This window comes from Malus domestica, chromosome 09, assembly GCF_042453785.1.
Source record: "Malus domestica chromosome 09, GDT2T_hap1".
NCBI classification, from domain to species: Eukaryota; Viridiplantae; Streptophyta; class Magnoliopsida; order Rosales; family Rosaceae; genus Malus; species Malus domestica.
In genome coordinates, this window is record NC_091669.1 from 4,065,033 (window position 1) to 4,077,892 (window position 12,860).

Here is a 12,860-nt window from a genome sequence, read left to right on the forward strand (position 1 = left end):
ATTTATGACCATTGATAAAATGTTAGTTTCACATGAGCCAAACACGTGCATGAATAATTTCTCTGCTGATAAAAGGTCAATGTACATTGTTCACGTACGTAGAGGCAGATGCACACTGAGACCTAGGTGGTCCCAGGAGCACTCAAAGTTTAGAAAATATACGTGTGAAAGTCTTCCAATGACCATTCGAATGTTTTGTACAGATCCCTTGTATCTACCAAGTGGTTGCTGTAATACTTGCTCGACATATCTCAATAAGTTGTCTGGATAACACTCAACAAATTCTTTCAATATCACCCATCAGGTGTTCGACGAAAAGCCTTTAGTGAATAAATTGAAATTTTTTGTGCGCTTCACACTCTTTTTCTATCTAAAAAACTTGAACATTTAATCATGTGACCATCCTAAATTCTAATCTTAGAGCCGCCACTACACACATATGAATGACTTCTAATCGCTGATAAGAGGTATATTCCACACATTTAGTGAAGGATCCGAATTTGAGCTGCATGTGTCATATATGTGTTTTTGTATATGGTTTTTGGGTAGGTGGGTAGTTAAACCATGACATGTATGTATGTCCAAGAAGTTTTCAGACTCTTCCATTTAAATTGTTAGGCTTCGGAATAATCCATTCATTATTTATACAATTAAACAACTAACTGCCACCAATTCATCTTAATCATGCACTTAAAAAACTAATTGAAAAAAAAAAGATTTTTATTTATATAGGAAAGCAAAATGCCAAAAGGGTCTAATCAAATGTGGACCAAATTAATTAATTAGAATTGTACACATTCAATTATCAGAATCTACAACCTTACCGTCGTCTAATGCAAATTGCAAAATGAATAGGAAATTTTAATGAAAAACTCTTGGTACTGTTCACTTTAATGAAAAACCATATTTTTACACTAAAAAGTCAATCTTAGTACTATTCAATTTACCTTTTATTTTATTCTTATCGTTAAAATTCAAAATTTTCAAATCATTTTCATTAGTTTTCCTAAATAAAGATAGGAGACTCTAGATTCTTCGTGGATTCTCTGTCACCTTATATTTTATACCGTTTGTACGAAAATTAACGTTCAACTGTAAGGCAACAATCCCCAAAAAATCCCACTTTGAGAGTCGTTAGCACTTCTCAATATCCAATTGTTAAAGATTATGGGTTTCTTGTCATCATCAACTTAGAACATTCAACTTGTACGAATCTTTAGTTAGAAAATAAATCGATTTTAAAGATGCTCTCAATCATGGGATTAAGATTTGATGCATTCCACGAGTGCCACAACAAACACAACGAAACAACATCGTTTCCGTGGCGGTACAAGAAAACGTCGCCCGACGGCCGTCGGACGTCTACATTCAAATAGTTTAATATGACCTGTGGAAAATGTAGACGTTTTCAACGATTGCCGGAGTTGAACAAACCCTCCTAGGGTTTTATACTCATCAATCAATCTTCCAGATGACATAAGAGAAAACTTGTAAAGCAAGAAATTAGAAATGTCATAAACACGAACAATAGAAGCCGGGAAAAAGAATTTATGTGCACATTTTAAATGTCTCTGGTGAACAGTACATAAACAAATACCGATATCGATATACCTAAAAACAGCTCCCCAATTCAATGGGACCTGTAACAGAGCAATCCCCATGTCCTACTCCTAAAGTTCAACATCATGATATCAAATGAAAAGAGGGGAAGATATGGGTTACTAACAAAAATGAAGACGAGAGAAGATTTTTTGGAAGGAAAAAAAAATGAAGCGAAAAGAAGAACATATCTGGGCTAATGGGAGAGCCTCACAAAAGGCCTGTCCTAGCCTTTCTCTTCCCTACACCAACCAGTATGATGCGATTGACATACGCCACCTTGTCATCTGAATTTCACTTTATTCTGATATATGTGCTAAGAAATCAAGCACAACCCCCGCCACGAAGACCAAAAACACTATCCTTTCTCCGAACCAAAAAATGAGGACAGATTGCTATGTTACAGAATGAAAGAATGAATCTCATGCTGTGATAATGATGATGCTGGTTGTTGTCTGAAGGATTTCAAGGGATGAAATGGATTTCGGAACAGGAAAGTTCCACCCCAATGGTGAATTCTCTGCTTGTCTTCTCAAATAGATCTCGAAAAAATTCGAGCTGCAAAAAAACTTCGTGAATATCATATACTCGCGTTGCTTCGTGTCCTGTCTCCTGTTTGAGCTCCTGTAGATGATCGCTATAAGTCCAAGATGTGGCAGCTCCTTATAAAGTCATTCGAGTAGTTGACATACTTGGTCCAAAATGGCCGAAGATGCTCAAAGCCAATCTGCAACCATGGTTTTGACTGACCATTATAGTGTATCACTGCAGCCCTTGACACAGACTCGATATTGGTGTTATTTTGATAACCCAACCCAAGCATGTGCCACCTTGGGTCAATTGCGTGAACATGACCTCTAAATGCAATTAAAGCGGGTGGTAGGGTTCCAAGCTTCCACATTGTTAGATTTGACTTCAGATTCTGCAAAGGAAAAGCAATTAAAGTAAATCAAAACAATGCACAAGTTACGCACTAAGAACTGACTTCCAAGAAAAAGTAAAATGCAGTTGAAGATGATTTCGAAGAAAATGAAACCAATAAAAATAACCAGCGCTGCAGATGTATTCTACATCAGAAGTAGAACCTTGCTGACTGAGCTAAGTTTACCAGATTTATCATTCTACCAGAACAAAAAAGACGAACAGAACCCTGAGTAAGGGAAGCTCTACTGGTTCGATTATACCTCTTTTAGCCAGGAATGGTAAGTCTCTCTAATATTTGTTTTTCTCCAGGTACTGAGATCAAAAATATTCATCCCATAAGCCCATGCACATTCTTCAGGGTCCAAATTCTTTGATACGAGGGGATGAGAAAAATTGAAGTAGTTCCTGAATCGCTTGGACATCACCCAATCGTCTTCACCTTTACAAGTTTCGACAGCTCCGTTGACCTTTCCTCCAAGGTCAATTTCCCAAAGTGGTGATAAATCCCGTTGAATCACAACATCATCGTCTAGGAAAACCACCTTGTCAAGGTTGGGAAATAGCTGCCACAATATACAGATGATCAGGAAACACACTTTGAAATAATACAGTTAAAGAAAATCTTATAAAATTTATCAAATAAATGTAGAAAACCATATCCAAAAAGATAAAAGAATTGCAAGAGTACCATCGACTAAATGTTTCCAACTTAAAGAAGAGAGTTACCTCAGGAATATATATCCGGAGATGGTTGAGTAAGGATATGTATTTCGGACTTCTAGCCTGCAATTTTGACGCAAATGTCCGCGGAGTTGTAGCACTAAGATTGGCCCCTGCAATATGATTCCCATGGTAATAATTCCTGATCCCATTTTGGTTTTCTACGGCTTCAAGGACTGGAACATTTTCTCTTGTTAACCAATCAAACTGGTGCACACCTTTCACTTCAACAATAGCAGGGGAGACAGGGTTGAGTGCAAACCATGAGTGCATACCAGCGTAGGTTTTCTTGTCAGTAATGACATGGAAGACTATCTTTTCAGGTTGTCGAGATGACTGGACAGCAGAAGCAACAACAACTGAAGCAGCCAGAATGTTATCAGTGGATAGAATAAAGTGGTGATAAGAGTTGTCAGAGAGTAATGGCAGTAACTCTGGAGGAGGCAATTGTTTACGTGCATGAGCATTGGATGAATATTCATCAGTCAAACGCAGAGACAGACAGTAAATGCCTTTGGGTATGGAACTTGCTGCGAAGTGTTTGTTCATCAATTCTGAAAACTTAGACTCTCTGATTTCCCTTTCAAAATTCTCCATCTACACAAAAAAATAACATTATTTTTAAGATGCTAACGGTTACCAAGGGTTTTCTCCCAAAATATAAGCACCACATGAAACATGACCCAGAGCATGTTTTATATTAATTTTTTATAAGTCACAACTTACCATTGCTCTTAACATTAAAGCAAAGGTCCTTGCATCATACTGGTTATTCTTCATTTCGGAAACAAGTTGATTAAATGAATCTGGAAGCTTTAGACCAGCTGGGATTTCTTCAGTGTTCACTTGGTTTAGAACCTTGTAAAAGTCTCTAACCAGTCTCTGATGTGCCATCACCACAACCACAAAGATCCAGCTTAGATAATCATACATTAAACTAGCTTACCGAAATCAAAACTTAAATACAATGTTGGTTGATGTAACCTCAGGGGAAAAAACAATTATACAACTGGAGAGAAAAGTTATTTACCCCTGAATCATCAACCCTACCCAGAAGCCTTGGTCCCAAGCGTCTACCTAAACAGTCTGAAGCACAAGAGTAAAGCAACAATAGTCACAAATTCAATATCAAAGTGTTAGAGAAAAGCTTGGGTGCATGACCTAAGAAACATAAAGATAATAAAATCACGCTTACAAACAAACACAAAGTTACTATATAGATCCATTAATAGGGATAAACTTAGAGAATTGGTAGGTTGAACTACCAGAGATCACCTAGCCTATTCCTAAATCCGGAACACAATAAACAGAACAGCAAGCATAGAATCCTTTATGCGTACTTGATTTGGTAAACTAAGCAGTAAATCTTATTAATTATCAAACTCGACTTTTTAGGTTAAACAAATAGTGAGCTTTGATGGAACAATGGATATCCGTAAGCCAATAATTGATTTGCCAATAGTCATGCTATACCGAACATCTGAAATCTTAATTCATATTCAACCAATCAACACAATGAAAACCAATGAACAATTTTATTCACCTCAAATCTCACCAAAAATATATGATATAGTACAGAACTACATAAACAAGCCAACCCAATGGCATTGAATTCCAATACTAACAGATTTCCAAACAGGAATCGATAGGTGGAGACCCATCAATCAACATTTGATTTGATTACATTTAGATTTCGATGCGAATCAAAACGGAACCAGTTAACACAACCATTCAATCGGTTTGATACAATCAAGCCAGCATTGACAATAACAATCAAATGGGCAAGTGAAGATCCACCTACAACTATCATAGCAATTAATCACAAACAAAACCAGAAAATAAAAAAATTCAATTGAGATTGCGATATCAACTGGGAAATTGGCAAAACAAATAAAAAAGTAAATCAAATTAAAAATAAAATAAAAAGAGTACCAAATGAGGAGCACTTGTTGACACCTTCAAGAGTAACAACAGCAGTGAGAATGAAGACGAAAGGCAATAAGAAAGCGAGGATTAGAATGGTGTGGAAAACCGTTCGATAAGAGATGTGGCGAGCTCCGACCTTGATCTTCATCAAGTCAATAAACCCATTGCTGCTCGAGATCGTTATGCTTCTCATACTAGGCGAGAAGTGAAGCTGCATCGTCGTCTATGCAGCCCCTCCTTCGTATTCTTCTGCAACTCAATAGCACCGCCCGAACCACCGCCACTCAATGCCGTCTCCGCCCATGCCCGCCTCACCATTAGATCCAAACCCACCAAACCCAGTTCCAAATCGCCACCCACAATGAGATTCGACGCTGCCCAACTCAGATCTGCCTCTTCTTCTGCTCAAATCTTTGCTCTTTCTTCTGGGTCTTCGCGAAGACCGCATTGGAGATTCGACGAAATCGCAAAATGGGCAATCTTTCCTTCCTTTACCCCCTTTTTGGATTAATTAATTTCAGATTTCAATCAAGGGTTTCTGGGTCGGGAAGCATGGATCAAGAGAGAGAGAGAGTAGAGAGAGAGGGAGGGAGGGAGGGAATGGGAAGAAGAGAGAAAAAAATTGGGTTTTTTTGGTTGTGCAAAAGCTTTCCTTCCGAGTTTGTGAGGACGTCTTTGATTGGTCGATCAGTCGTATCTAATTTCGTTTTCCCGGAAAATAATAAACTAATCACTAAAAACTAATTAACAAAATAATAACTAAATTAACATATTAATACATACTTAACAAGTTAATAACGAATTAATTTTTTAATTAATATTTTAATTTAATTTCTTAATTTTATGAGAGTGTATTCAATTGAAATTCTGAGAGATTTTAATTTTTTTATTAAATCTAACGGTATTCAATTAGGATTTCAAATAGTTTCCTGAAATTCAACTTGTATTCATTAATATAGGTTATTAAAGTCCATAAAAATTCGGGTTTATTCAATTAGGTTTTTTAAAAAAATTATATTTTAGGTGTATTTTAATTATTATATTTCAGGTGTATTCAATTAGAAATTTATTTTAAAAAATTTGAGAGATTTCGTAGTGAATTTTAAGCATTCATAAATCTCACATCTCTCGCTGAAATTTCGAGGGAATTGAATCAAGTTTTTACATGAAGTGTCTAAAAATCAATTAAACTTCATCAAAATTCATGATTTCATAAATCTATTAAAATTTCTCAAAATCTCATTTGAACTTATTTTTTTCAAGTCAAAACCCAAAACTATGTTGGGTTTTTAGAGAGAGAATTTGGGAGGGAGGGTTAATGGTTGAGTTGGGGGATAATTTTTGAGCTAATTTTAGAAATGAGGTTCCTAGGTTTAAAATGGGAAGATTGTGGTTATGTACACTAGTGTGCTTATGGCCCTTGGGTAATTGGTGTGGTTAAATTTAGTTGTTATTTGGTTGATTAAGATAATTACTTGGGCATTAACAAACTTAATTAAAAACTAGCATATGAGCACACACTGTAAACAATTTCATTTTATTTTTTGTTTTTTTATTAAGGAGTGTGATTAGATTATGAAATAATGATGGTGATACAATTTCTCTTAATAAGTGCATATTTTATCTTAATATTACATAATTACTGCTTTGTTCTCCTTATGTAAATATTGTGTATCAAAAGTGAGGGTAAAATATGGAAAATAGGGATATGATTGTCATTTTCTCAAAAGATACAAAATTACTATTTTGCCCTCCTTATGTAAGTATTGTGTATCAAGAGTGATGGCAAAATAGGAAAAAAAGTGGTTGATAAGGAGGGTTGTCTTAATAATAGTATAGATTTGAGGACATAATAATGATTATGTTTCAACATCGTTTCTATTTTGTACATGCTAAGTACGTCGGAAGAGTCAAGTATCTCTTTTTGTACATGTCAACAAAAAAGAAGCATTGTTCACCTATAGAAATAGATCTTGCATTGTCGTGAGTAACTCAAAATGATCTTACATTTGGGATGATAGATACACAAATGAGAGAGTTTTATTGGGGGCTAACATGGCTTATAGGAAAGAAAACTTCGGTAATGTTGCATGTTTAGAAAATATAGGTTATACTGAGCGGGTTCATCATAGAGTTGCTATGATTAAAATACCAAAGAGTTTAAAGCTTTTATGCGAAGTGACCTACAAATGATGTGGTCAGATAATTCTACTAAGATTTATCGCATTTTTTAAACCTACTTATTGATGGGATCTAAAATATTTATCCATTGCATGTTACGTATGTCATTAATAAGATCAAGTAATATGGTTAGAAGCGATATTATTGGAGGGACTATTCGAGGGTTGTTAACTTTCATAGCCACTTTCTTTTTTTTAACTTTAACGAAAAGCTCCCGGTACTGTTCATTTTAACAAAAAATCACATTTTTACACTAAAAAGTCAATTCTGGTACTATTCACTTTATCCTTTATTTTGTCCTTATCATTAAAACTCAAAGTTTTCAAATCTTTTTCATTAGTGTTGTTTTTTCCCCTATCAAACATAAAGATGAAAAAGAACAAATTAACACAAAATTAATTACCAAGGTACCTCGCGTCTTTAAGATATTGAAGCAATTAATTTAGAGTAAATTACATAGTAGCCCCTCAGGTTTGAGGTCAATTACAACCCCATACAACAACTTTAAAACATTTCACTTTCATACATCCAGTACCTTTTTATTTCAAAATAACACCTCCGTTAGATTTTCCATCAATTGGTCTGTTAAATGCTGACGTGGCTGCCACATTTGTGTTGATGAAGCTGCCACGTAGCAAAAAAAATAATTTTTTAATTTTTTAATTTTTTTTTAATCTAATCTTCTAAATATTAAAAAAAAAAAAACTTGAAAACGCAAAAACCCCCCCCCCCACCTCTCTTCTTCCTCTCTGTTTCTTCTTCTCCGCCCACTCTTTCTTTTCTCCCTCTCTGCTCTCTACTATCCTTTTTCACTTTTTCTTCAGCCTTCCTCCCCTCTCTCTCTCTCTTCTCGGTGCGGCATCGTTCTGTGGTTTGAGATTAACCATTAAAAAATCAGAACTTTGACCGCATTCGTAAGCACCCCAAACCCACCAACCAAGCACTGAAAAAATTCAAAATTTGAATACATACCTCGTTGTTAGAGCTGACCGACGAGCCGACGAGAGGAGCACTTGGTCCGAGTTTTTTTTGGGGGGGGGGGAGAGTGGAGAGGTTTCGGATCTGGGTTTGTTTGGGGGGGGGGGGGGAAGTTTTCTGGGTTTGGTTGCAGATTTTTTGGGGGTGGATGTTTCCAGGTTTGCTTGCGGCGTCGGGGGGGGGGGGGAAGAAGAGAGGTTGCGGCGCGCGGGGGGGGGGGTATGTGGGTTTGTATGCAGAGAGCAGAGAGGGAGAAAAGAAGAGGTTTCGGATTTGGGTTTGTTTAGGGGGGGGGAAGTTTTCTGGGTTTGGTTGCAGATTTTTTGGGGGTGGATGTTTCCAGGTTTGCTTGCGGCGTCGGGGGGGGAAGAAGAGAGGTTGCGGCGCGTGGGGGGGTATGTGGGTTTGTATGCAGAGAGCAGAGAGGGAGAAAAGAAATAGTGGTTGGTGTTTTTCTGTGTTGGGCGGAGAAGAAGAAACATATAGAGGGAGAAGAGGGGTGGGGTGGGTTTCTACGATTTCAAGTTTTTTTTTTTTAATATTTAGAAGATTAGATTAAAAAAAATTAAAAAATTAAAAAATTATTTTTTTTGCCACGTGGCAGCCTCATCAGCACAAATGTGGCAGCCACGTCAGCATTTAACAGACTAATGGATGAAAAATCTAACGGAGGTGTTATTTTGAAATAAAATGGTACTGGATGTATGAAAGTGAAATGTTTTAAAGTTGTTGTATGGGGTTGTAATTGACCTCAAACCTGAGGGGCTACTATGTAATTTACCCATTAATTTAAATCAATTTTTTTTAATAAGAAACGGCATAAAGTTCATTCAATAAAGCTAAGAATAGGCTACTCGGTACAAAACGAGGAGATATCCTTCATAAGTAGATTACAATTTATGGGCTCGTTTAGAAATGCTTTTAAAATGATAAAAAGTGTTTTAGTAAAATTGATTTTAGTTTTAAATGTGTTTTTTTTTATGAAAAAAGCACCAGCTATGTATGTATTATTGGAAACATTTCAAATACTTTTTCAAGATCCACTTGAATTTTACTAAGGGTTGATTTCAAAAACATTATTGCAAAGAACGCTTTCAGTCATTTTTAAAAGTATTTTCAAACCAACCCTACAGTAGGGTTTGTTCTTCCAACCACCAAGTACAAATTAAATCAAATTAATATATTGAGAATTGTCAACAAGAGGTAAAATCACTATCAAAATCAAACACAAATCTTTAATTTAATGTCGCAACACAGAATGTCGTGTAAATATCGATCAATATTCTATAGAGTGGGCCTCATGGTTACAATTGTGTGGCCGGCATGAGCATAAAACCATTTATTTCAAAACTTGTTTGTAGACTATCTCTTAATTCAATGATTTTGTGCATCGAAATATATCACAAATTCGAATTTCTTCCGTTTTGATTATGAAAACGATCATATATTCACATCTCGAAATCCAAAGAAGTCTCTTCCACCTTACCGTCATTTTCTTAAGCATAGTTGATTACCGAAAATAATCAAAGACTTGGATCTCTAATTTGGAGTTTCCATTAGGCTTAACCCATGTAATGTTCGATGCGGTTTTGCTTCGCCAACAATTTTTGCACATTTTAAATCCAAATTTTGAACATAAAAAAGGAGCATTGTTAAGGGAATTATGTCGTTTTTGTCATCCAATTGGCGGATGAGTTGCCGTTTGTCGGCCGGCGATCCAAATTTTGCTAATAATCCGTTAATTACGCAAATCAAAACTTTGCTAATTAAAGTAATTAAGAAAATAAATTCTTAAATTAATAGAAATGGTGCTTTCTGCAATCTGTAGCTGCAAATCCATGACGCATTTGATTTCTCACCTTTGTCACGACTCATGCACCAAGTAAAGGTGATTAGAAATCATAGAAAGATGATTAGCATAAGTAAAGTAAATCCATTAATTTGGTAATTAGCATGGAAGCTTCTAATTAAGTTCTAATGCAACATCCACAAGAATTTGTAGGGTAGTGCTATTAAATGTTATCCACACACTCATTTTTACTTCTTACACATCTCTCTAACTTTTGACATCAGATCGAAATAAACTGAAAAAAATCAATGAGTAAAAATTAACAAGAGCATGTGAGACGTATAAATTGGTGTGTGAATAATATTTTCCAAGATTATATTGACAGAGGGGAGCAAGTGATTTACTGGGCCATGGAAACTTTTTGTACGTGGTTTGTGCACTATATGTTGTTTTCTTCAAAGTAGTGCAAACTTTAGCTGTCGCCAGAAATGTCATAAATTCCTGCTGGGTTTGGGAGAGACTGTGGAGTTTGGCATGCCGAATTTGTTATTGCACCTAATTTTATATGCTGAAAAATGATGGTGAGAACCGACAAGGATTGTCCAACGATAATCGAACATGAAATTAGTTGTAATTGTATGCCCCAAGTAGCTGTGTTAAGTTGAGAAATTTCGATTATGATAAGATAAATTTTAATTTTAAAACACCTGAATTAAATCTTATTTTCAAAATATAAAAGGTAAAGAAAGATATAGAATGAAATTGAAATGTATCTAAAAATTCCAAGAAATTTCTAAGTTCAAAGCTCTATAAATGTTCATACGGTTTTCACGAACCATTGGCCTACTCTTTTCATACCCATAGTAATAGTTTTATTCCGTTAGCTTCTTCCTATTAGGTTCTTCGATTTGTTTAGATATACTACTCTATCTATGGCTGCTCTTGTTGCTCTCCCTCTTATTGTAACCTCTCTCCACCCGTTTTCACTCTATCAATTATTTAAGCTCTCGAGCTAGTAAACGTACCACTTGAATTATAATTAATTTCTTATAAATACCAGCGTACGTAGCTCGGAATTGAAATTGAGTTGGATGAACCACGTAAACACTTATGTCATGTGTGTGATTTTAACAATTGCTTGAGGAACAAGACATTGTGAAAACTGAAAAGACGTGCTGAATATCATAAGGGATAATTATATTGTATTTCCTCTAAGTTCCCATTTCTATTTGTCCCTACAAACGCCCAAAGTCGCCGCTAACGACGTTGATGCCACAAAGCCCCTGCACCACGCACGTCCATATGCATGTCGTATCGACCGTGTCAAGCTTTCCTCCTAGATTTTAGAAGGTTCAGCTGAGACGACGAGTCGTTTTTTGTTGGATGACCAAATGATGTGTCGACCTTGACCTAAAAAAGGTGACGTGTCGGTTGCGTCATATTAGTCAATCCCTAATATCTAATTATCTAGTGGGTTTGTTATTCGTGCACCAAAAAGTTGCATTCGTCAATGCATAGCACTGTTAGCACATCATGGAATGAGTTGGACTTCTTTTCAAGTTGGTTTTTTTCCAAATCGAAGATTCATTTCAAAAAAACAGGAATGTCAGAGCAGTTAGTCCGCAGCCATTCCCCGAAAAGGGAGAGACGAGGGAATCGTCCTTCATTCTGCTCCTACCTAAAGCGATGCTAGGCTGCTTCACACGGGTGCGCTTTGCTCGGCCACATGATGAACATGTTTTGAACTAATTGCATGTCGAGCGGTCCAAAAAAATTTAGGAAAAAATCAGACTTAATCGATGTGTGGAATTAAGGTGAAAACATAATGAAAACGCAAAGGAAAAACAAAGACCAAGAAAAGTGAAAATCTGAACGAATTACAAAGACATTATGCACGATTTAACTTAATAAAATTAATAGTTTATTTCTACTACGTAATGAAAAATTGATGCATATTATATTTTAATAGACTTCACTTTGTGTCATGTGCCTAGAACATGAAAACGAGAAAAGGAATTGATGCTCCTCTCATGCCAAAATTGGCAATGCAATTGAAGAATTGATTAGGGTTTTAGCTAGCTTTGCCAAAAAAGTTGCTACACCGACATGCTAGATCTCAGATTTCATTGTTTAATTTAATCTTTCTCTCTCAAAGTCTTAAAACACTAAAATAAAATAAAAAAAATTAAAGCAAGAATATATATGCGGGCCCACCAAAAGCATATAACATATAGGCAAAGATGAATTCGGATTCTCGAGGATTTCAGGAATCCGTATATCGTGTTCTTTTATTATATACGTACGATCATAAATTATTTTAAATATTTGTATTTAAAATTATACACAAATAATACTTAATAAAAACTGATCCCATAATGTACGATATACAAACACAATTCACGTCCCATAATCCTCATAAAAAGATTCCGAGAGGATTCTGTTGGGGCCAAGAGTTATGTCAACAAAAATAATCACCAATGCATAAAAGGTACGGATATAATGGTAGGTATGAATTTTACATTAAGATTTCAATTTGATAAAGAATTTAGTAAATTCTTATATGTAAGATTTAAACTTATAATTCTCGGTTCACTTAGTGATACGTATAGGAGAATAAAAATTGCTAAAAGAAACAATTCAAAGATATTTATGAGAAAACTATTAAGTCATCATTAGGCTAACAGGTTTGTAAGGTCATACGATAGAAAACCATTCAGGTAGTAGATGTGTACCTATATACGTA

General features: G+C 35.6%; 1 protein-coding gene across 2 annotated transcripts; it reads right to left on the minus strand.

Annotated features, from left to right (window-relative positions):
• Positions 1-1,530: 1,530 nt before the first annotated feature.
• LOC103442396 (probable galacturonosyltransferase 14) lies at positions 1,531-5,864 on the minus strand. Of its 2 annotated transcripts, none has more exons than XM_008381179.4 (6): positions 5,200-5,864; positions 4,274-4,329; positions 3,970-4,125; positions 3,250-3,840; positions 2,784-3,086; positions 1,531-2,521 (listed from the first exon to the last, which is right to left on the minus strand). In XM_008381179.4, exons 1-6 carry the CDS (start codon positions 5,384-5,386, stop codon positions 2,237-2,239), a joined length of 1,578 nt encoding a protein of 525 aa, XP_008379401.2. In that variant the 5' UTR covers positions 5,387-5,864; the 3' UTR covers positions 1,531-2,236. The 2 variants fall into 2 exon arrangements, with proteins under 2 accessions (XP_008379401.2, XP_008379400.2); XM_008381178.4 differs by having other exon boundaries at positions 5,176-5,846.
• Positions 5,865-12,860: the final 6,996 nt, after the last annotated feature.